Source organism: Corythoichthys intestinalis, chromosome 4 (genome assembly GCF_030265065.1).
Source record: "Corythoichthys intestinalis isolate RoL2023-P3 chromosome 4, ASM3026506v1, whole genome shotgun sequence".
In the NCBI taxonomy this organism is placed as follows: Eukaryota; Metazoa; Chordata; class Actinopteri; order Syngnathiformes; family Syngnathidae; genus Corythoichthys; species Corythoichthys intestinalis.
Genome location: NC_080398.1, coordinates 30,750,472 through 30,776,844, shown reverse-complemented (window position 1 = coordinate 30,776,844; position 26,373 = coordinate 30,750,472). Strand labels below are relative to the sequence as shown.

Here is a 26,373-nt window from a genome sequence, read left to right as displayed (position 1 = left end):
TGTTATTAGCAGTCAAACCCGGTGCCTAGAATGGAAAAAATCAAATAATCTTAGCTTCAATTCAATGTGCTGCTTACTCCTGCAACCTGAGGGAAATATAGAGTGATACAATACAAAAATTGTCATAATAAAATAGCAACACGAAGCAGTAAAAGTAATTTGTCCACAAATATTGCAGATTGTTATTCACTGTCTGTGTTGCTTCACCATTTGTGTTGACAATTACGTTGATAGAATTAGAAATAGGTAAATTGCTACACCACTCATTTCTTTTTTTCTTGTCAAAAGTTAAAAGTAGAATCTTATTTAGAAATTGTATCTTCAGAAACTAACTCAGTTGATATTATATGGGAGCCCTGTACCATCCTCACATTTAAACTGGGGAAGAAAAAAAAAAAACACTCTGATGCAAATGCACTCCTACAAAACCGCTTGTCTAGTAGAAACATTGGCATCCAAATTCCAAGTCTATTTCGCCTTGATTTGACATCATTCATCTTGTATTTCTTTGAGTTTCACTAGTGAATTTGCAGCGTTCCAAAGCAACTTAAGTACTGACATTTGCAGTGGACATCATCGGCAAGGAATCTGCTCGCGAGCAGCAGAGGACAGTAGGTTGCGCATCCCTTGCCCTAAGAGTCTAATTACATGGAGTTCAGTGGTTGTACACACTGACCTATTTACTGCTTCTTGTCCCAGTGATCTACAGTGTACTGCTGCTGCTGCCGTTGCTCTTGCTGCAGCTCATCGGCTGCTGGCGCGGAATTAAAAGCAGGCTTTGCTCGCAACTTTTTTCTTTTGCTCTGAGGCAAACAGCTAATTATCCCACTAGATAAAATGTTGGACAAGTTAAAGAAAATAATCCTTGCCAGATTGAAAGAGCTTCTCATGCGCAACAATGGAGCAGAGGACTAACTGCATTTAAAAGTGTAGGATGAGGTTTAAAAGACAATGGAAAAGCAAACAAAGAGGGAGACAATGGAGAGGACTACGAAAGAAGACGGTGACAAAAGGGCAGTCAAAACGATATAAAAGTAAACAGCAAGAAAGGCGTTTTTTAAAATTAAAAAAAAAATTCTGTCAGATAATTATATATTTTCACTCAGTATTAATGTATTTTTCAATCACAATTATTGTGTATTTTTGCATTTCTTTTGCATAATGTTTCTAATTTTCTAATATATACTGAATGTACACTACCATTCAAAAGTGTGAGGTCCCCAATTTTTTGAACCGTAATATACATAATGAAAAATCCCATTTGATACACTACGGTTCAGAAGTTTGGGGTCATTTAGACCCCAAATTTTTGAACGGTAGTGTATACATTATATATATTAGGGCTGTCAAACGATTAAAATTTTTAATCGAGTTAATTACAGCTTAAAAATTAATTAATCGTAATTGATTGCAATTAATCGCAATTCAAACCATCTATAAAATATGCCATATTTTTCTGTAAATTATATATATATTCTGTAAAATAATTTGTTGGAATGGAAAGATAAGACACAAGATGGGATATATACATTTAACATACGGTACATAAGGACTGTAGTGGGCATTTCACTCCACTGTCATTTAAATCTGTCTATGCTGTCCTCACTCCGAAGCGTTTACTTTTTCCAAAGCTAGACAGCTAGTGAACGACGCCTTAATAATCAGACTTCTTCCTTTTTCATCTGATTTATTAATTAAATGGGCTCAAACCATTGTCCTCTTTAGACCGTAGTGAAGCTACAAAAAAAAAGTACACAAGCATTGCATTAGCAACAACGTTAGCTTAGCACGCTATACAGGTTCACTACACATAAACAAAAAGCGTCTCATACAAAAAATATAACATTTCGCTTACTTACATAATATGTACATTCTTTACAACAACCATACTTACGGACAAATCTTGTCCAAGGATCATATAAGCACAACATTACAACGTAGGCGTCAGCCTGAGACGTCGTGTGCCAATATTCAACTGGCAAGAAAGCAATAAACCATGTCGCAAAGCAATAAACCATGTCGCAAAGCGACCACAAGAGTTCGCTGTTAGAAAGCACAAAAAACCTTGCTGTAAACTTACCAAAAGGCAGAATAATGTCTGAGCGGGACATGTGCGTTAATTGCGTCAAATATTTTAACGTGATTAATTAAAAAAATTAATTACCGCGCGTTAACGCGATAATTTTGACAGCCCTAATAATATATATCTATCTATATATATTATATATATATACACACACACATATATATACACATATATATATATATATACATATATATCTCTATCAGAGGTTGCGCTAGACTTTTTCGTTGTCTGTCATTTTGACTGACAGTGTCATAAAAATCCGGTCATAATCTATTTTTACCCGTCACTTACATTTTTAAAATGATAATAATGACATATTCAATAGTATTTAGTTTTCATTCATTTTTAATTTATATTCTGTCCGAACAAGCTTAACAAGAGGCAAAGAGACAGCGGAGTGCACCAATCAGTGACGGGCAGACGTGCCGTTAGCAAAGGGCAGGACGAGGGACTTGCACGCGGAAGTAAACATACGAGGAGAACGGAGTTTATTCAACATGGCTAGCACAAGACAGACTGTTATCAATGTCTCGTGTCGATGTGTTTTAGCTCATTTAAAACTGAATTTACCGCGGATTGGAACATATTCTCGGCTCTCCCGTTCGCCATCCGTGTTGTTGTAGAGACGACTTTCGGCGCGCAAGAGTGACGTTGCTCGTGAAGAACACGTCACGCAAATAAACAAATCTGATTTGTCGATTGATTTTGTACCTACTCGAGAGGCTGTGTCCCAGACTTTTCTCTCAGTGTTTGAAAAATACAGAGAGAACAGTCTGGCCGTGCCAGGCAAACACTCAGTTGCCTTGACATTTTTCCGAGTAAGGCCAACGACGTCATGCATCAAGAGAGACAATAGCTAATTAATATGCTCACTCGCCACCCTGTGGTCTGGGGTGTGAATTGCAATCTGTCAAAATGACGGATGGACTTCAGTTTTTTCCGTCACCGTTTTAAAAAACCGGTCAACGACGGAAAATATTCGGTTAACGCGACCCCTGATATATACATATATATATATATATATATATATATATATACATTTATATATATTATACACAGTGTATATACCGCTAATATATATTTTATATGTTTCTGTTGCTGTTGATTTCTTTGACATACTTTTTTCCCCCTCTCCACAATATCTGTATATTCTTGGAGAAATTTGGTGGAATTTTTGGTCTACTAGTTTATAATTTTAAATTGGATTTAGTTGCAGTTTTTTTTAGATATATATTTTTATATTTATGCATTTTATTTTCGTCTTTCCCAATATATATATTGTATGATTCAATATATTTTTTCTCAAATTTTATATTTCGTTTATTAACTCATTCAATACATCCCATTCTTTCAAGTGCATAAAAATTATAGTGCACATACTTAAAATCAAGGGCGTAGGTTTGCATAGGGACGGTAGGGACAAAACACTACCAACTTTTCAGGATGCTCAAATTGTCCCCACCAACTTTTAAGTACCTTTATTTGTGTTATATAGTGGCTTCAGTTATATATTATTTGTTGACATCACTTTTCAATCTATAAACATCTCTAAAATATAATAATGTCAAAACATTTTGATGTAAAAAGTAAAGGTTGTCATGCATTAACTTGGTACTGGTATGAGGGTGATACCGTCAAAGCTGAAAAAAATCGAGCTAACAAGCACATGAAAGCTGGTAGTCTACCAATACTCACAAATACAGATAAGTATGCGTCACAAAGGGCCTCTGAAAAAGTTGACAATTTAAAAGCGATAGTGACTTAACCAATTTATCCCTTGCGATACCTTCCCAGTTAGCAGAGTCAGCTTAAAAAGCAGGAAAAAAATCGCTGGTCAAGAAAGATAAAACATATCAGAGGTCACGGAACCGCGGACCTCGGTCCGGTTCCGGACCCCCAAGCCGTCTGGACCGGATCTCAAGCTGTCGCGACTAATACACGCTGCAACAACAAAAATCATTTTTGTCTGCGGGTTTGCAGAGCGGAGTTGGGCAACAAACAAAAACCTTAGCGGTGATGCGCGTGAGCCAGCCAATGGGAGTGAAGCATTTGAAAGTTATCTTTAGAACAGCATGTCTCACACTCGCTTTCCAGACTCCGCGGAGTGACAGTCAAATACTGAGCTGAATGAAGTTGGAGGAAGAGGCGAAAAAGGTATGGCAAATGGCGTGCTCAAAACTACGCAAGATTGATGCAGAAAACAGTGTTTAAGGAGGAGTGGACCAACACATATCTGTTCATTTTACCTGGCGGCAGCACAAGACCGCTATGGCTCATCCGTTCGGAGACGGTAGCGCTTGTAAAGAGCAGCAATTTGAAAAGGCACTATGAGAAGAAGCACGCAGCTTTTTCCCAGTTTCCCTATGAACTCTGCCATCCGTTCTCAAAAAATAGCGGAATTAAGGGCTCAATAGGATCGCACCTCAGTGCTCATGGTTCATTCATTCACTGCACAGCAACGCGCAAATGAATGCTCCCTCAGAATAGCGTGGATATTGGGTCAAAACAAAAAGTCTTTCAGTGACGCACCGATTGTCAAAGATTGTATGAGTGCAGTTGCTGAAACTTTGCTTCATGGAAAGCATAAAGAAGAGGTCTGTCAAAAAATAAAGCAAGTCCCCCTGTCAGCATCCACAATTAAAAAAAAAAAAAAAAAGGCTTGAACATGCTCTTGTGTTGCTATTTGATGATTCAATTCATTAAATGGATTATTTTTGCATCTCTGCAGGGTCTGCTCGGTGAGCCGCTGCACTGGGGGCCCCACTCGTTTTGCTCGGTCGTCCAGCACCTGGCCTCCCAGGCATCCTCTCGGTTGTTTTGTTCTGTCGGAGTGCCGCCTGGCATCATGCCGCCAGCGCTCTGACTGTGCTGCCCGGCCATTCATTGCTGTTGAACTGGGTTGCGGGTCTTATAAAATGCGCTACTGCCCTCCAGTGGCCTGTTTTATTGCTTTAAAATGGGTTTGGAGCCTTGTTTTTTGTTTCTCAGATAGATCGCAAGCTATATGCTTCTTGTAAAAAAAAAAAAAAAAAAAAACGCAAAAGACATGTAAATACGTTTTTAGGATAATGAAGCATTTAAAAATAGAACGTATTTATACGTTTCTGGGAGCAAATGAGTTAACAGTCTGCCATTCAAATGAATGGGGTCCGCCCTCGTTGAAGCGATGTTTGGAACTATTCGAGGCTCCATTAACCGGAAGTAAAATTGTACAATGGATCCCTATGGGAGAGTCGCAACTCTCTTTCTACATGGCTCTGGTTTTCCCCTGAATAAAGAGGGTTGCCATTACATCAATCGGGGGAGCAGCTACCAACCTCCACAAAAGCCACATCGACATCCATCTTTTTAGGTAAGATAGGTGTACATAAACCTAGCTTCAAAACTAAAAAAGCGTCACAGAATATTATGTTCTATGGCTATATTAAAACAGAACTTAAAAAAAGAAAGCTTAGATCTTTCATTCAATTTTCTTTCTTTAGTCATGAGCAGTTGAACATCATAAACAACATTATTTATATGTCTTGGGTAGTGAATGAGTTAACTGTACTATTTTTGAAAAGTAAACAAATCCCACAAGTCCCAGTCCCACTTTAAAGGAGCTTACATTGATTTTTGGTGCAGCAAAGATCCAGAAATGTCTTTTCACTTTTGTAAACACCTTCTGTCATTTGTCAACATTAATTTCTCGCATGAGAACCTATTCACAAAAATTCCTGCGTCCCGCTTGATGCCATTCTTTTATAGTTTTGGTGAACAAAATTAAAAGTGATGTTGTTGGAAGCATCTCAGTAGTAAATATAGACTTGAACTGACTGTGCAATACAGCAGTGCGCCATATTATATTGCACTAAATAGATGACAGAGAAGCATCATTACATTTGAAAGAGGCTGTGTGATGCTAACTCACCGGCGGACATTAATAGTGACAGACCAAAGAGGCTACATTGAGTCCTTATCAAATCTAATCAGTGGCCACTTATCACGACACGCGCGTGCTGACCACCCCAAATGGTGGCATTGAGTGGTTGGCGGGGGGTGGGGCTAAAAATAGCCCCCCATGAAGTTCCAAAAGTGGCGGTTAACATCAGCTGGCAGCACCAAACCGCTTGACGTGGCCCCCCGATGAAGACAGATGCCGATGATTACGAGCGGCGCGGCGGGGATAATCATGGGTAATGAGCGGTTATTTGGGACAAAACAACAGGACGAGGGCAAAATAAGGCAGTGCGGATTTGAAAGATGGAAGAGGCAGCACTAAGCAGCAGGCTTTAAAGGGACTCTCTAATGTGCCAAACATTGGCACTTAGTTGATTTTGGACACCCTAAAACATACTTGGGTAGTAATTTTCAGCTTGACGCGTTGGCTTCTTTTGTTAAGGGACACAACACATTTATCATGTACATCATATTTAAAAGACTCTTGCTTGAAAATTTGAAAAAACACAGAATTTCATTTTTCTAATGTGTGATAGTGGAGAAAAATGTAAGTACAAGCCATTATTTACAGAGAGAAGCCACCTGACATGGGTTGCAGACATTTTATCACTGGTGGTGCTACAGTATGTCAACCAATCAAATACAAGTATCCCAAATTGACAGCCCTTCCTCATAACATCATTAATGCTCATTAGCACATGCGCTCGAGTCTACCGGTGTCTATGTGCATGGGTATAACTGATGTCACAAAATGGCTGCACTCATAAGGGGTGTAATTTTTTTTGTTTTAACTCATTTGCTCCCATTTGCTCCTATTTTTAATTGTTTCAGTGTCCCAAAGACGTATTTATTAGGGCTGTCAAACGATTAAAAATTTTAATCGAGTTAATCACAGCTTAAAAATTAATGAATCGTAATTCATCGCAATTCAAACCAAAAATATGCCATATTTTTCTGTAAATCATTGTTGAAATGGAAAGATAAGACACAAGACCGATATATACATTCAACATACTGTACATAAGTACTGTATTTGTTTATTATAACAATAAATCAACAAGATGGCATTAACATTATTAACATTCTGTTAAAGCGATCCATGGATAGAAAGACCTGTAGTTCTTAAAAGATAAATGTTAGTACAAGTTAAGCCTGAACGATATATCGTTTAAACATCGCCATCGCGATGTGCATGTGCGCGATAGTCCCATCGCAAGGACGTGCGATAGTTTTTACTATTTTAAATCCACATAAGCCTTGCTTTCTGCTCTGCACACAGCCTCACACCCTCCCTCTCCCAGCTCTTTGAACCTCACAGTCACTGCAGCACCTGCTTATTAAAGTTAAAGATGCTGGTTGTCTTTGATGTTGCCAAAGAAGCGCACATCACAGCGCAGCAAGTGTCAATCATCGTTTAACTTGTTAAACAGTTTCTGCAAGGAAGCCGCTTTGGAATGAATGCGTGTGTGGAGACGTTCGAGACATATAAAATAAATGCCAGAAGTGATCATGAGGAGTTTGTAATTTCTACATGTCACAGCTAAGGTAGATAAACAGAAGTATTTAATAAAGCCAAGCATTTTTCTACTACAGTACTTTATTCTTGTTCAAAAATGATTTGGTTGGACAGTTATGTTTAAAACTGTTTAAAACTATATATATACATATACATATACACACACACACACACACACACACACACACACACACACACACACATATATATATATATATATATATATATATATATATGCACACATTTTTTAAAATCATACTTTCGGGAAAAAGTGAGAAAAAAACATGTCTTATATGTATCTCTTTCCAATGCTAAATCTGAATGAATACATTGAGCACACACACAAAAAAAGTTAAATTTAGGGGGCGGGGTGCGCAACTTCGCGGTTTTCACTTATCGCGGCGGGTTGTGGTTCCCATGAACCGCGAAAAACGAGGGATCACTGTACACTGTGGTCATGGTGAGTCATCCAAAGTCTTTCCAAACAGCTATTCAAGTCATCTAGTGAAAATTTCTTTAAAAATATATATATACTTATTTTTTTGATATCGCAATATAATATCGCAAACCCACAAAAAATCGCAGCAATAGTTTTTTCCAATATCGTTCAGGCCTAGTACAAGTTATAGAAATGTTATATCAAAACCCTTCTTGATGCTTTCATTTTAATAAAATTTGTAAAAATTTTCAATCAAATAATAAACTAGTAGCTCGCCATTGTTGATGTCGCCGAGCGGTGACGTCACATGGGTTCCCTGCCGTTCTTCCACAGTGTCTTTAACTACGTAAGATAGTGATTGAAATACACCACAAGGTGTCAATGGTGAGTTTTAAATTATTTAAAAATCAAGCCAATGAGTGTGTTACGTCCCTTGACCGACGCCGCAGTTCCCTTTTTACTTGTCCATCCACTGTACATTTGAGTGCTGGCTTCACAACGTACGAGACCTCTGATTGTTTGTATATTGTGACTGAATATTGCGACTGAATATTGCCAACCAGTGTATTTGTCGAGCTAAACGACAGCTAAACGAAATGTTTGAATAGTTTGTCCAAAGTCTGAGCATCATTAATACAGATAGAAGCGCTTTTCTTTTTGTGAAGATTATTTTTTGAGAGATAGGAATTTTATTTTTGCTCTGTATTCTGTCCTCAATGTGTGTGACTACACAAATTGACAGATAGTGAACAACAGACGCTCCAAAGAGGAATCAGACGTTGAGGCAAAGTTGAATGGGCTTTACTGTAGTCATCAATTCTCTTGACGGGCACGTTTCTGATTATTGTAAAACTGAAAATAATAAACATTGTGCCAATAACTTGCACAAGTCACAAAATAACACAAAGTATACACACACGTTTCCATTTGAGCAGTAGCACTAGCCAATTAGCTCACAAGCAACAAGTAATGTAACTACATTGCACCATATATTTTAACAAAATGAAATCTACATCACCAATAATTACATAATGCAGATGAATATATACAAAGAAAGAATGCAACTCACAAGCGATGCATGTATAAGAGACAAACAGTGTGATGAGACAGCGAGAACTGCCACTGAATGCTGGATGCAGACGTTAGCTGGTCTGTGTAGCACTGTATTGGTGTGAGTTCGTGTCGACATATAATCACGTCAGCAGGGCGTGCTGAAACCCATAAAATCAGTCGCACCCAAGCGCCAGAAGAGGGCGACAAAACACGAAAAAACACAAATAACAAGTGGACACGACACTGTGCTGTCATTTTAATCTGTTTGAGCGTGGCAAGTGCGTTAAATTCGTCAAATATTTTAACGTGATTAATTTAAAAAATTAATTACCGCCCGTTAACGTGATAATTTTGACAGCCCTAGTATTTATACGTCTTTTACGTTTAAAAAAAAAAATTTTTTACAAGAGACATCTCTGGGTTCTGATTCAATCTAGCTCCAAAGCACAAACCTGAAAATCCATTTTAAAGCAATAAAACTGGCCACTGGATGGCAGTAGCGCATTTGGTAAGACCCGCAACCCAATACAACGGCAACAAACGGCCTGGCTGCTCAGCTGGGGCACAGGCGGAAGACGACCAATTGGAGATGCCAGGCGCTGGACGACCGAGCAGAACGACCGGTACCACCAGTGCAGCTGAAGATGCCATTGAGTCCGTGCTGCTCGCCGAGCAGACCCCGCAGAGACTTAGAAAAATCCATCTTTATGAGACAGGCGGCGATGAGGGAAAAGTTTACACGGCTGTCGCGGCCCCAACAGCGTAATCTCTCAGTTAGTTATGTGTAAATAAATTGTTACTTTGCTATCAAAAGCTCTATTTGTCTTGTTGTTTATGTTATTTTGTGAAAGGAAAACACTATTCAGATGTTTGGATGTAACTAACGCAAAGATTAGCTGTGTTAAAGTCAAAGTTATGTTTGAAATGTATGCTTTCACAAAAAGCTCAATTTCTCTGTTTTTTCATCAGAAATTAGAAAATTGCTCAAACTAAGCTATTTTCTAATGCTGATTTCTAAAGAATGGAAAAAGATACGAACTTACTTTTTTTTTTCCTGCTGAAAGAAAAGAGTCTAATCTTTCTTTTTGTGGGTTCCATGTTTATATAGCAATAGAGCAGAATTTTCTGTGGGCCTTGCAAAATCAGTCAAAATCCAGTAAAACGGCCGGGAAGCGAAGGGCCTTGCTCTGGTGAAAATGGCTGGGAGTGAATGAGTTAAACATGATTCTCTGCATTATCAAAGGTCTAAGAAATTCTCCATTTACATACTTAAATACAGCAGTACCTCTATATATGAAATTAATTCGTTCCACGACCTTGTTTGTAAGTCGAAATGGTCGTAGGTCGAGCAGGACTTTCCCATAATAATAGATTATAATTCCATGAATTTGTTCCACAGCCCGAAAACCTACACTAAGTACTTAATAAATACTGCTGGTACTATTGCAAACAGCAATTACACAGAGCAAAACAAATAAACTATGAAAAAAAATCGGAATAATAATATAATAATAATAATAATAATACCAGAATCAGGTTCTAATGTGGTGGATGTATTTTTGGGTGTACCTGAACGCACCGTCTGGCTGACGTGTCAGAGTGAGAGAGGACTTTTTACTTTCACTTGGTAGGGTTCAGCTGCGGCGGACAGTAGGCATGTTGTGTCGCCAAGTTCTGAAATAGGTGATTGAAAACCTGACATAGCTGGCGATTTTTTTTGGTGAAGTTACTATAATAATAATTGTCACCTGACCTTATAAAGACTGGTGAACGGAGGACGACCGCCGAGATCATAGACTGTCTATGACCGTATTGTCGAGCCAGTTCACGGACACGCATACCACGCTAATATTTTTCTATCATTTCCATCTTCATTTCAACGGTAAGTCTAATCTTTTTCCTCTTTTCACCACCTGCACTAATATTGTTGGAACCCATGTTAATTTGTCTCACAAGAAAATCTGCCGTGCGTCCGTCTTGTGGGAAAACAAAGAAACTGTGGCGCTGTCATAAATCGTCTTGTTTCGAGGATGTCGTCGGATGTGGAAACAAATGGAGAGTCAAATTTTAAGTCGGATGTCGAAAAGATTGTGTGTCGATTAGGCATGTGCCGGTTACCAGTTTCAGTTTACCGCGGTATGAAAACATCACGGTTTCAAAACCACAAAAAATTTTCTGTCATATCGTAGTACGGTATTTGCTATTTTTTATGTCCCAAAAATGTAGCGAGAAATGAAGCGGCAGCGCTCACCCCTCCGTTTGTTGCTGTGTCTGTCAGTGACGCTATTCTGTCTGTGCAGTATTCAATTCAATTTTATTTGTATAGCCCTGAATCACAACAAGTAGACTAGAGTTAAAACAATGGCTGAAGGTGGCGAAACTTCACTTGAGCTTTTTCTGGCCTTAAAAGAAAAAAAAAAAAAAAAAAAAAAAAAAAAAAAACAACAAACAAAGTCGGTAGTAGTTTTGCTTTTTTGGAATGCAAAGAAAACTGTTTTGGTCAGTTATTTCTCTCACACATACAAAAACGGATTTTCATTCAAAATTTTATTTTTTCAATGATTTGCAAAATAAAAGTTAACAAAGACAGCTATAACCCCAACCTCCATCTCCTAATTTTTATTTTCCCTCATTTCCGCATATACTAAATGCCAAATCTCAATTTTAACTACTTAAGAACATAGGATGTATATTAAAATTGAAGATAAATGTAAACACTTACTTTTTGTTGTTTTTTCAATAATAAAGATATATGTAACATACATTCAGAAAAATAAGTACAAATGACTTATACTATGCAGAGTGTAATGGAATATAATTTGAAGATTGCGCAAACATTGGCTTTTTTAAATAATAAGGAAATGAATCAGTAGCCTAACATAAATGAACAAATATAAGTCCAAAGTGCACATTGACAGCTAAGATGTTCTGAACCTCCACATCAGAGCAAATAAAACTAAATATGATAAATAACACTTTTACTCTTTCCTTGCTTTTAAAGATTTGATCCATTTTCTGTCGCATTGCCCTTTTTTTATTTATTTATTTATTTTTTTAAGCGGTTTCAGAAAACATGCGCATTTGAACCAATCAGAGCTAACTATCTCTGGTGATCACATGCCGGTATGTGCATTCGCACATCGACATGACTCATCATCATCAGACTCAGATAACTGCAGCAGCTAGGGAAACCTCCATGCCGTCCATGGAATAAAATAAATAATAAATATCGGTGGAAACGGATTACGCTACACAGGCACTTTATTATGCTTGTTGTTAACACTTGTGTATGTAAATCTGATGTTGGGAGATTGTTTTCTTCTTGGAGATGAAATGCATGTGTGGCAGCTTTGTATTTTTATTTTTTTTTACATAACGTTTTGACAGTTGCCGTCATATTTTCGGAATCAAAGCACCATATACCGGAACAGCGTTCTGGCCCTGAATCTTACACCCGAACTGCGTTACGGCCCTGAATCTCATACCGGAACTGCGTTCCTGACCGTTCCCGCCCACTTTCACCCCTGCATGAAGGTCATATGTATTAGTTGGTGTCTGTCCCTTTAAAATGGTTGGGGGAAAAAAAAGGTACATACATTTCTGGTCCTTCCAGGTGACGGTGGGTTCGGGTCGGCCCACGGCTAGACAGAAGAGGTTGACGTTCTCACCCTCATTCACCGACACGTCCGAGGAAATGTTGATGATTCTGGCTGGTACTGAGGAAATCACAAAAACATATTTGAATCAGCAATATGCACCAGTACTCTGCATATGAGTGATTTTAAGCTAAAGCCAAGTTTGTAAGAGTATCATTTGTGAAAGTTGGTTAATTGTGAACTGCAAAAAAGCGATATCCAAACAGGACAATGAAAATTCACAATAATGACTGCCAATTGACAGCAAAACGGGGAAAAATTCCACTAATAGGTAACCTAGCGATTTTCGAACTGTAAAATTTGCAGGCTCAACGGTACAGTGTTACATATTCTTTGTTGCCAAAACCTTGGCACCTATAACCTAGGCCTGTCACGATAACAAATTTTAGTGTGCGATAATTATTCTAATAAATTGTTGCGATATGCGATATTATTGCGCCCCCCATTTTTTTTTTAACCAACTTACAATAACACAGTGAGAATACAGTATATATTAATAGATCAAGTACACCCATTTAAACGCGATAAATATTTACTCTTAAATTCAAAAATGCTTTTTAAGAACTAAAAACAATAGACCATGCCTCTTAAGTAAAAAACAAAAATATTGATACCGCACAGAAACACAGAATAAATAACGTGTTTAAAAAAAAAAAATAAAAAAAAAATTGCACTTAATAACTTAAGCATCTAGGCAAATGAAAACTTTTCCCATCATAGCTTCTGCAATGGTATTCCATAGGGATGCAACGATACAGTTAAGTCATGGTTCGGTACGATTTTTGATACGGGGGACACGATTTTCGATCCGATTCAATACATTTAATGCTCTGGAAAAAAAATAACAATGATATTTTATGTTTCGGTTTTTTATTTATTTATTTATTGTATTTTTTTTGCTAACGAGCAAACATTAAATTGCCATCGATAAAAACATGCATTTTAGTGCATAATATATATGTGCTTACTTCTTACTGATCTGAGAAAATTTTGTATAAAAGTGCTGAGAACAATCTTTACTGTTTGTAAAGTGAGGCAGGGCACACTGTTGATTGCTACAACTTTCTTAGCAGCTAGGTTTACTACATGAGCAAGACATCCTATTTGTGGTCATAATCCATCTGTGACGTACTGAATTAAAAATATTTGCAACATTATCTATAGTCACTGGTATGGATTGATTTGGCCTTAACTTCCATTCAGTCATGACAGTTTAGAATTCATCGATGTAGTATATGGACTACGTGTCCCATAATCACTCTGGGCTCACGTAGCCAATGGCATGGAACATAGCACATCTAGTTTGCCATTTCATGATATCTAGTGTGTGCGCGCATTAAAAAAGTTAGCAAGCGCCGCTGAAGTCACGTCTGCTCATTACTACACAACACCAGCATAAGACAATCGACTTTCATAAACAGGACGAGTTTGAAGCACAGCGCTCTTAATTTCATTCAGCCGTTCATTGTCAAAGCGATGTTGTTCGTAGCAGCCAAGTCGGTAACAATGTTTTGGCGGACTTCATTGTAAATATCCGGCGTTGTTCCGAAAATAGCCAGCCCGCGTGAAATGTCACTCCTGACGGGAGCGCCCACAAGTCAACAACACCGGCGCGCCATAGATGGTCCACAGTCACTCCGGAGCACTGACGCGGCCGGTATACGTTGAACAATAGGATATAATGGGAACGATTGGCTCCGGTGCTAGTTTTTGCCGGACCTGAAACGAAGATTCATTTTGTGCAGTTGGTAACGAGGAATCCAAACTTTTAACAGCACGTCTGCCGCACGCGCGATAAATCGCAGCGGAAAAATTACCGCCTTCATTTTTATTTATCGCGCGATAAATTGAATTATTGCATATTGCGACAAGCTTACTATCACCTCCCACATTTTACACCGGATTCACACCGAAGTCCAAAATGTTCCAAAAATTCACAGTTAGTAGCCCCAAAATTCACAGTTCAAAGCATCATTCATTTCCAATGTCACTTTCATCCTAACACATCATGATATTGCTTATTCAATTGATGTCGCCGCTGATAAACACCCCAAAATATTCTCCATTCACTCCTATTGACTTTGAAGTAGAAGCAACTAAAAAAATTGATTGGCGGTCATCATTTTTGGCCCCAAAAATTCAAATGGAAGTATGTACCTGAAAACAACAGGAAGTAAAAAACAACAACAAACAAAAAATCATCAGGAAGTGATCCGGAATTAACCAAAAATCATCTAGAAGTGATCTAAATTCAGCAAGAAGGGACCCAGAACTACCGTAAATTCAACAGGAAGCAACCCGAAATCCACCGGAGTTTATCGAATGTGATAAAAGCATTCCCACGCAATTTCTCCGGAAAATTTTTCATTTAATATTGCGTTCGCTCTCCTGTCACACTAATTTAGCATCTCAGTAGAGTATCGACACCGCAGTCCTGTCATAATGATTGTGCATGCCAGATTTTGTATCACGCAGACACATTAGTGCCAAATGCTAATAAGTTCTAACTTGAGGGATGCAAATTTCAATACAGAATTGATCAAAAGTGTCAATTTCCTCTTGATCCAGCGGCCTGGCGACAACAAACCCGGTTAACCGCAGAGCGCGGCACTCGCGCTCGTACTTAAATTGATAACGAGACGGCCCTTGAATTTAAACAGGCCATTATCATCGTTTTTAATGAGCTTGGCTCCGGCGCAGCTCTCGTTTCTCTTGCAACTTGCCAGGTCGCCGACAGCAGCGGCATCGAGGCGCCACAACAAACAAACCGTACAATTGCAGCACTCGGCTACACAAACACATAAATATACAATTATATATGCGTATGTATGTAGACTACGTATGGTGCTCTATGCCAACCCTTAGAGCCGCCAGACAAGATTGTTTGCTTGCAAAAAGCGCATCAGTCAGCAGCTCTCTGCCACCTGTCAGCTGCAAACACATTCTGTTCTTTTAAGGCTATTATGATTTTTCTGAAGCCGTCAGTGTAAAAGCCCATTGATCTTAAAAAAGAGCAGATGCGAGTTAGGTTGTCTGAGCTGAGAATGGATTTCTTATTAGTAAATGTTTGTTTTTTTGCCATTGAATGTCTTCCTCAGGCTAGGATTTCTTCTTGGAACTCCATGACATACAGTGGGGCAAATAAGTATTTAGTCAACCACTAATTGTGCAAGTTCTCCCACTTGAAAATATTAGAGAGGCTTGTAATTGTCAACAAGGGTAAACCTCAACCATGAGAGACAGAATGTTTTCTGTAACTCTTCACAAGCTCTTCACACACTGTTGCTGGTATTTTGGCCCATTCCTCCATGTAGATCTCCTCTAGAGCAGTGATGTTTTGGGGCTGTCGCTGGGCAACACGGACTTTGAACTCCCTCCTCACCCCGTGGTGTCAAAATGATAACATGAACGAAGAGCAAAAATCCCAGAACCACACGGGGGGACCTAGTAAATGACCTACAGAGAGCTGGGACCACAGTAACAAAGGCTACTATCAGTAACACATTGCGTTGCCAGGGACTCAAATCTGCCAGCACTGCCAGACGTGTCCCCCTGCTGAAGAAAGTACACGTCCAGGCCCGTCTGCGGTTTGCTAGAGAGCATTTGGATGATCCAGAAGAGGACTGGGAGAATGTGTTATGGTCAGATGAAACCAAAATAGAACTTTTTGGTCGAAACACAGGTTCTCTTGTTTGGAGGACAAAGAATACTGAATTGCACCATACCCACTGTGAAGCATGGGGGTGGATACATCATGCTTTGGGGATGTTTTTCTGCTAAGAGCCAGGACGACTGATCTGTGTAAAGGAAAGAATGAATGGGGCCATGTATCGAGAGATTTTGAGTGAAAATCTCCTTCCATCAGCATGGGCATTGAAGATGAGACGTGGCTGGGTCTTTCAGCATGACAATGATCCCAAACACACAGCCAGGGCAACAAAGTAGTGGCTTCGTAAAAAGCATTTCAAGGTCCTGGAATGGCCTAGCCAGTCTCCAGGTCTCAACCCCATGGAAAATCTGCGGAGGGAGTTGAAAGTCCGTGTTGCTCAACGACAGCCCCAAAACATCACTGCTCTAGAGGAGATCTGCATGGAGGAATGGGCCAAAATACCAGCAACAGTGTGTGAAAAGCTTGTGAAGAGTTACAGAAAACGTCTGGCCTCCGTTATTGCCAACAAAGGGTACATAACAAAATATTGAGATGAACTTTTGGTATTGACCAAATACTTATTTTCCACCATGATTTGCAAATAAATTATTTAAAAATCAAACAATGTGACTTTCTATCCCCCCCCCCCCAAACACATTCTGTCTCTCATGGTTGAGATTTAACCATCTTGACAATTACAGGCCTCTCTAATATTTTCAAGTGGGAGAACTTTCACAATTAGTGGTTGACTAAATACTTATTTGTCCCACTGTAAAGGTTGCCACGGAGCCAGTATATATATATTTTTTTATTTAGATATTTTTTGAGGGGGTTCAAACCTCCGAAAACCAGCGAAATGCAAAGAAAATTACTTTTGGTGCAGTTATGCCTATACCACACAATAAAACGAAACAGGTTTTACATATGCGTTAGGCTAATGCATGTACCAAGGCATATATAAGAAACAAATTTTCATTCAAAATTGCAATTTTTTCAATGATGTGCAAAATTACAGTTAACAAAAACACCAACCGCCATCTCCTAATTTTTATTTTCCCTCATTTCCTCACATCTAAATGCAAAACCTTTGTTTTTACTACTTTAGATCATAACTTATGAACATAGGATGTACATTAAAATTGAAAATAATCAACACAAGGTGATCCAAAAATAATGTGTCAAAATCATCATGTAATTGATTAAAAAAAAAAAAAAAAAAAAAAAAAAAAAAAAAAAGTTACAGGACCCCAGTTAGGACACATGTTCAATATACCCAACAAATAAGCCGCATTGGAGTATAAGCCGCAGGATTCATAATGTAGCTGCTATTGTCCAAAAATTACGTAACTTCAAGTTTTCAAATCAAGTGCTCAAAGGTGGCCATCAAATCAATTCCAAAAAACTGAATTTGCAACAAATAATTTTGCCTTTTGATTTGCTTTTCATATTGTAAAATGAAATCAAACTCGATTCTTTTCACACTTTTTCTATTCTGTTTTCATGTCGACACTCTCATTCTGTCATGGAATGCGGGCAGACAGGTGGTGTGGACCCAAATGCAGGGAAACAAACAAACAAACAAAAAAAAAAAAACGCAGCAAGGCAGGTGGTGGTGAACTCAAAAAACATTTTAATAATAACTAACAAAAACACAAAGTACAACCAAAAGGACTGGGGATCAAAAAGATAATGTTCAAACAAAATTGACTTAATCCGAGGGACTGATACGCGAGGGCTTGGACAGGACTTGACACTGACATTTGACTATGAGGCAACGAGGAGTGGAAAGAAACTGGGAGCTTATATACACACACGCAGACAAGGGGTAACGAGACAAAGAGGAACAGATGGGTGACACAGGAGGACGCAGGTTGGAGGAGACACAAGGAGCAGGTACAACAGGTGAAATCGATGGGCAATCACAGGGGCACACTAGGAGGGAACTAACACAAAACACATTCTATCACATCCTTGCCTCACGTACTATTTTCATGGCATAAAATGTGATGCAATTTTTATTAATTTATATATATATATATATATATATATACATATATATATATATTTTTTAATGTAAACGCAATGCACGTTACCCGTAGATCTGTTGTACTATCTCATACCAAGTGAGAGTCAACCTTCCACTGAACAAACCAGTTTCTCTAGGACTAGCAGTTGAATGAATTGGAATGAAGCCTGTATATTGGGGACTAACCATTAAGAAACCTGGTCTAAAATGCACTTTGCCTAGATTTAGTCAGCGTCTCAGGGTGTCTTAACCTTCACAGAAACCCTTAAGACTGACTCACCGAACCCTTGGGGTTCGATCGAACCCAGGTTAAGAACCATTGTACCAGAGGGAGCTATGCTAAACGGAATGTCATGCCTAGGGATAGGAACTGATACGATTTTTACGATTCCGATTCCATTATCGATATTGCTTAATTGATTCGATTCTTTATCGATTCTAATTTGGGGAAAAGGAAGAACAAACGTTTTGATTGCCATCGAGTATGTTTAATCAGAAGTCACAACCTTACAAACTCACAAAAAGGTCAAAAGAGGCCCAAGGTCTCAATGTTAACTGTGGAAAAAAGTGGCAAATGCACAAGAATGTGTAACATTTTACTGAAACATAAAAAAATTGTATATATTGTAGGGCTGTCAAAATTATCGCGTTAACGGGCGGTAATTAATTTTTGTAGTTAATCACGTTAAAAAATTTGACGCAATTAACGCACATACCCTGCTCAGACAGATTTAAATAACAGCACAGTGAAATGCCCATATGTTAATTGTGTTTTATGGAGTTTTGCCGCCCTCTGCTGGCGCTTGGGTGCGACTGATTTTATAGGCTTCAGCACCCATGAGCACTGTGTAAGTAATTATTGACATCAACAATGGCGGGCAACTAGTTTACTTTTTGATTGAAATTTTTACAAATTTTATTAAAACGAACACATTAAGAGGGGTTTTAATATAAAATTTCTATAACTTGTACTAACATTTATCTTTTAAGAAGTACAAGTCTTTCTATCCATGGATCGCTTTAACAGAATGTTAATAATGTTAATGCCATCTTGTTGATTTATTGTTATAATAAACAAATACAGTCCCTATGTACCGTATGTTGAATGTATATATTCATCTTGTATCTTATCTTTCCATTCCAACAATAATTTACAGAAGAATATGGCATATTTTATAGATGGTCTGAATTGCAATTAATTGCGATTAATTACGATTAATTAATTTTTAAGCTGTAATTAACTCGATTAAAAATTTTAATCGTTTGACAGCCCTAATATATTGGCATATAGGTCGTTGTACTGCCTTTGGCAATATGTGTTAAAATTTATTATTTACCATTATATTGAAATGCATGCCTTTTAGTTCTTAGTGTGCTTTCACGCTCAAGTGGGGGCGCCCTTGCGCTTCCTCACGCCAAGAAGAACGCGCTCACATGAAGAAGAGCGCGCTTACACGCGAAGAAGTGCAGCTACCAAGCATCCAAGTGAGTGAGCGAGTTAGTGAGAGAGGGAAACACTGCTATGAGCCTACGTTCTTTGTTCATGTTTGTAAAATATCTACAGAGGCAACGGATGTTTGTATCATCTTTTGTGTTGTTGTTGTGTGTTTCCACTTGCGATCGGACACTTAAATCCAGTTGTGTAGTGGTTTGACGATGTGCTAATGCTAGCGAACGCATGCTAACCGTTTGTGTTATTACTGTATTCGCAGCTAATTATCGCAGATTTACGTTGATGCAAACCTGTTTGTTATTGGGGACGAAATTGATTTGTTTCATTTCTATTTTTAGTTTCACTCTTCAAGTAATGGTGTCATAACGACGGCTGAATAAAGTCAGCATATTATACCAACGTCTTCTGCATTGTCATTTGGGAGTTTAGCTCGCTGTATAGCCAGTACTGAGCCTTTGCGTCTCGGTGAGTACAGTACAGTCGTATTCCCTCCCGATGAAGTTATTTTCACCTCGCAATGACTGCAAGTCGCTTTGTTGTAATTTTTCCTCGTGAAGTGAAGACACACTTTCGAGCGTTTGAACCTACGTGCTGTCATTGTTATGTTTATTGCTGCAATGCTCATGCTAAACTATCGTAACCTTTCATTTGCACCCACTTTCCTGGTGAAGTGTAGCCAAACTTTGGAGTGTGTGGTTCTTGGCGCCATGCTAGTTTGATGCGTCTGGACAACAAGACACGTCACGTCATGTGACGACGCAATACGCGTCTTTAGGAAAGGGATCGTTAAGGCTTTTTCTTTGTGATGTCGAGGCCTCGAAACACTAGGAACCGATTCGGAATTGGAATCTGATTTCGATTCCCATCCCTAGTCATGCCATGATTAAACAATATTGAACCATATTTAAGGCACATTGGATTATAAATTGAAGGCTTTTAGATGCGCCTTATAGTGCAGAAAATGTGGTACTTTGGAATATCTAACGTAACATAAAGGTATTGTAATAAAGTATTTAAATACAGTTTAAAGAAATTAAAATGTTTGTGCTAACGCATGTAGCGTTAGCATTGTTAGCATTAGAATAAACGGAAATTCTTTGGGCAAGGAAATCTTGCATGTCTTAAATACACAACATGTAGTTTTTGTTTGGTTAATTTGATAATACACTTCATGTGTGAGTGGGAATAAGCAACTTCAACAATATTTCTAAAGATTTGTTTACTATCTGGCAAACTGCTGTTTTTTGTGAATTGGTTGCTTGGTCAATTTCCCAACTTTTGAGGGATTATTGAACGCTAAGCATGTGATCCAGTTTAACCATTCAAATGACATATTAAGCCCATTTTAGCTGTAGTTACAAAATATGACTCCTTTGGATATGGATGATTAGTTCAAATGTTGTTTTCACACAGCTAATCAGCGATCATTTTGCCTGCTGCGACATTTTTGCAGCATTTTTCCCAGCAGATGCAGCAGAGGCTCCGTGCGGCTGTCAACTCACGTCTAATCTGTCTGACTTCCTAAATCAAGACAAACAAGTCGACCGATTCAATGGCGGCTAAGTGAGAAAAAGCCTCTCATCCGTCCACTTTGTCACCCACCACCTGCACTATTAGCTTATATTTTAGCTGCTTTTCATGTGAACTGCAATGAAGCCGAGAATCATTCACATGACTTGACTCGCGTGTTAAAATGCCACAAGGACTTGTTAGGTGCGATTTAACAGGAAAAGGCACATTGAGTCACCCATGAAAACGCCTGATTGCTTCCGCGGTGTCAATCGCGGCCAACCAACAGAACACGTAATTAAGTCATTTAGCAGATGTGGCACTTGTGAGCGGAAAGCGCAACGAAGGTTGACCTTGCACAATAAGATAGAGGAATGCACTGCTGGCGGGAGAAAATATTATTGGGTTTAATGGCAAATCATCAAATTTTGCATAACTGCACATTTTATGAGCAAAAGTCACGATTCACTTGTATTTATAGATTTACTGAACGCATTGTCCGCTATTGAAGGGAATAGACGTCCAGTCCATTAACTGGGAGGGCTGAAAGTGAATGATCAGTCACAGTTAGTTTTACTTATTACCGTATTTTTCGTACTTCAAGGCCTAGCTAGCTAAAAAAAAAATGCATAACGAAGAGTAAAAAAACAAGTCACACGGGAGTATAAATCGCATTTTAAAGGCAATTTTGTTTTAAGAGGCTATATTAACATATGCACTGCTGGCCAAAAGTATTAGCATCCCTGATATTATTTCAGATAATGCTCAATTTCTTCGTATTGGCATGAATATAAGACGGCCCTGATTATAAGACGACCTCCTCTTTTTCAAGACTCAAGTTTAAAAAAAGACTTTTTGAACACCAAATTATTTTTTATACAGAAAATAATTACAGTACATCTGAAACAAATACTTATAACAATATATTTATAACAATATACAGTGCCCTCCATAATTATTGACACCCCTGGAAAAGATGTGTTTTTTAGCTTCTAATATTTTTGTTTTTTTTAATTCAAATAATATGGGACCTTAATGGAAAAAAAACACCGGAACCATTTCTGTGTAGATTTGGCCATATGTTTAGGGTCATTGTCTTGCTGAAAGACCCAGTGAGGACCCATCTTCAGCTTTCGGGCAGAGGGCAACAGATTTTGATTTAAAAAGTCCTGGTATTTCAAAGCATTCATGATGCCATGAACCCTAACAAGGTTCCCAGGGCCTTTGGAAGCGAAACAGCCCCATAACATCACTGACCCACCCCCATACTTCACAGTAGGTATGAGGTGCTTTTCAGCATGCGCATCTTTCATGGCACGCCAGACCCACTTAGAGTGTTTGCTGCCAAAAAGCTCGATCATGTTCTCACACAAAAATACACACGGTTACAGGCTTCAACTGGGACCGTGTGCTTTGGTCAGATAAGACCAATATATAATTTGATAATCTAAGTACTAATTAGTGCACTCACTTCAATATAATGTATTTGCTGTCATGACTTGCTCAGACACTCAGTACTTAACTCATACGATTGACAGCACTATAAGTCCAATTAATTTAAAGCGGGAGGATTGGCAGCGAATAAATGAAAGTACATTTGCTGCCACTCTCCCAATTTCAAACTGATTGGACATCTACTAGTGATAAACTCATTTAAATTAGCAAAAAAAAGAATGATGGATGCCTCAAGACTGGATGTCTAACATCATATTGGCATAAAAGCCAAGCCCTCTTTTATTTATAGTGGTATGTATAGCTGGCGGCCATCTTGGGTAGGATGTTCGGCATTAGAATCTTGAACAGTACAAATTGCGCGGTATTCCTTAGTACTTCGCAATACCGAGTACAGTACTAGTTAAAACTGCACCTAAAATAGAGTGTGGACTGGTGGGTGACAATAATTTTCAGGGCGGGACTTGTACAATAGACAAATAATTTTTAAATGGTAAAATTAGTTCAAAATTTTCCACTATAACTAGAGTTTCCTGATTTTGACTTTTTAACCGATAATAGTATGCCGGTATTGTCCAACTCCAAAAATCCGATACCGATATCTAACCGATACCGACATACTGTATGCGGTCGTAGACTTAACATATTATAGCTAATAGTATTGTGATGCCCCACTGGATGCTTTAATAATGATAAATATAACCTCTTAACATAACCAACCTAACCTCTACATTCATTCTGACTCCAACATGCATATTGGCCCGAAACCAATTATGAAAAACCGAGGTCGATATTAGCCAATATCATTTTAAAATGCTTTTATCGGCTGATATCAACGGCTACCCGATAATATCGGACAACTCTAATTATGATCTATGAAAGGCGTACATATACATATAAATACGTATATATACATATTTGAAATTACGAACGGAACTATGAACTTTCTCAAAATCCTAAGATGGAAAGGTAAATTTCTGAAAATGCTTAAACTTTTGTCTCTCTAGTAGAGTCCGTTTAAAATATGAAGATGCTTAAGTTCTACAAGTTTTGTCTTAATCAGACACACTGTTTCCAAGTGCTAACATTTTCGTTTCGTGGCAAATATCCAAACTGCCCGGAGCCAGGAGCTTTACACACAACATGCCAAAAATTCTCAAATTCTGACCTTGCACAATGAGGTAGACGTGGGCGATGTGTGGCTTGTTGTTGGCCTGGAAGGTGCACGTGTAGGGCCCCTCGTCGCTCACTCGCACCTTATCGATGTGGACTGAGAAGTCACTGTTGTTGCTATTGACCAGCGTGACGCGCTTGTCCAGCGACCACTTGTCGCTGCCCGCGAACAGAATGTTGGAGCGGTTTAGCCAGGCCTTGTGTGTCACTTCTTCGTGGATCCGGCACCTGTGAGGACAAAAGCGTGGGAATAAGTTACTCGGCCAGAGGGGTAGGGATGAAATATCCTGTTAGGACACTCATTAATGTCCCTGACAACACTTACTTTGACCCCCTCAGAATGCTTCAAAACTCACAAAACTCAACAGCCGGGTGAACACTGGTGAAAACTTTGATAAAATGTAAAAAAAAAAAAAAAAAAAAAAAAAAAAAAAAAAATCAAAATATGCGTAAATGTGTGTAGCGCCCCTTAGGAACAAAACCAACATTTAATTTAATTTCTTTCTTTCTTTTTTTTTTTTTTTTTAGGTGAAAGAGGAGGTAACAACGCAAAGGCTATAACTTAGAACACATCAGTACTATATGAATGAGATGCCATTCGCGGTGCCCAGACTGCTGTTAGTCTACATCCAGTTTTCTTTGGGTGGGCAGAGCGTGTCCGTGGGTGGGCACTGCCCCCCCCCCCCCCCCCCCCCCGTAACGCCCCTGTGGGTGTGGCATTGCAGTAAAAAGGAAACCCTCTGATGTGTCATGTGCACCTGTGATGAGAAGCAAACTGAATAAAGAAGTGTTGTTCCCCTGAAGTCTCGGCCTTAAATGTACTTCCGATTGAGGAAGTACATAACAGCAACCTTAGAGTTACGTTAAGCCAACAACCTCCTCATCAGTCCATACAAAATTACTCCGCCTGATGCGCTTCACCATGTTTTTATTTGACCAGGACGGAAGTGGAAACAGCAGAAGGGAAGGGTTATGCGCAGGCATCAAATTTGGTAATGCTGCCACCTACACATTGGGAATGCATACTCCATCGGCTTCGGTTTCATGCACATGCGCTTCACTGTGCACGCAGTTTCCTCCACACATAATGGTCGTGTAAACGCAGAATTAAAATGGCAAAAATACCAATTTTACGCTATTGCGTAAGATCATTGCCTTACATACTTTGAGCAACCCTTTATCACATTAAGTTTATTTATACCAGTTGTCGGTCCCTTTAAATATTAAATTAAAAAAATATAATCTTTTATTCTGGTTTTATTCATATAACGTATGAATTTCGACAAAAAAAAAAAAAAAAGGTAACACTTTACAATAAGGGTCCCTTAATTAACATTAGTTGATGCATTTTTAGACAATAACTTATGTTTAAGTAACATGACAATAATTCATTTAATCCCTTATCTAACATTTATTAATATATTAATTAACATGAATTAATGCATTTTTAAGACAACTAATGTTTAAGTAACATTACAATAATTCATAAAAAAAAGGGTATTGGCCAGCACCTGTCAAATTTATGCAAATGACCTTTGATGGATGACGTAAGCAACGCCCCTTTTGCGCACCTGCCAAAATATGGTATGGTTAGGTGTTCCTTTTGACACCTGTTAAAGAACTATGGTTATTGGGTGTCTCTGAAGTCTGGTTCGCGTGTAGGTGTGAGAGGAAACCTGTGGAGCTGAGGCGCCAGGGTGTCTGGTAGTCTTTTGTTATTTGGGGTCTCCCAACGTGGCGAGGGGTTTAGGAGGATGTGGGCTGTGTGTTCGTGGTGAGACACTGCGTCTGCGGTCAGTAGGGGTCCGCCATGCAGGTGTTGCGGGGCGTCTTTGATGAGAAGAATAGTTGAGACATGTCCAGACAGCCCCACCTATGTAGGACCACGTGATCGGCATGGGGTGGGACCAGCGAATAGGTTAGTTTAGCCTTGCAATGCTAAACAGTTATTTTCGTTAGCCTACCTTAACAGTGCGCTGCGACGGACCTTTCCTCCCCGGCTGTGGACCAATTTCCCAGGCTTTGACGGTTTTGTTGAGCTATACGTTTTAAAAGTCTTACATGAGTGCCTTTTCTAGATTTTTCTAACTCAACAGTGTTTTTGATCTTTTCCCAAACAGCGTCACCACATCTACTCTAAAGCACAACGTCTGTCAAGTTTGCTTGAACATTTCAACGCTGCTGATACTGTTTTTTTTTTGGTACAACATCACCTAGGTTTGATTTATTTTCACAAGAGCATTTGATAGTTAGCATGCTTTATGTATACTTTTTTTTTTTGGGTACAACTTCACCCTACTTTATTTATTTATCTTACAAGAGTTTTTGATAGTTAGCATGCTCTATTTAATGAAAAGCATCCAAATAAGAGTTAAATAGCGACCTACCAACAATGTTGCAGTTTTTGGAGAGTCTTCAGAAG

The 26,373-nt window shown here is 38.7% G+C and overlaps 1 protein-coding gene across 2 annotated transcripts in view; it reads right to left on the bottom strand.

Annotated features, from left to right (window-relative positions):
* The window catches only part of iglon5 (IgLON family member 5), a 424,128-nt gene that overhangs the window by 52,610 nt on the left and 345,145 nt on the right, over positions 1-26,373 (bottom strand). For both annotated transcript variants that reach the window (XM_057833795.1, XM_057833794.1), the window contains exons 3-4: positions 23,947-24,179; positions 12,630-12,749 (exon numbers count right to left, since the gene is read on the bottom strand). In XM_057833795.1, the coding sequence (XP_057689778.1) occupies positions 12,630-12,749; positions 23,947-24,179 (353 nt within the window). The remainder of the gene's footprint in view (positions 1-12,629; positions 12,750-23,946; positions 24,180-26,373) is intronic.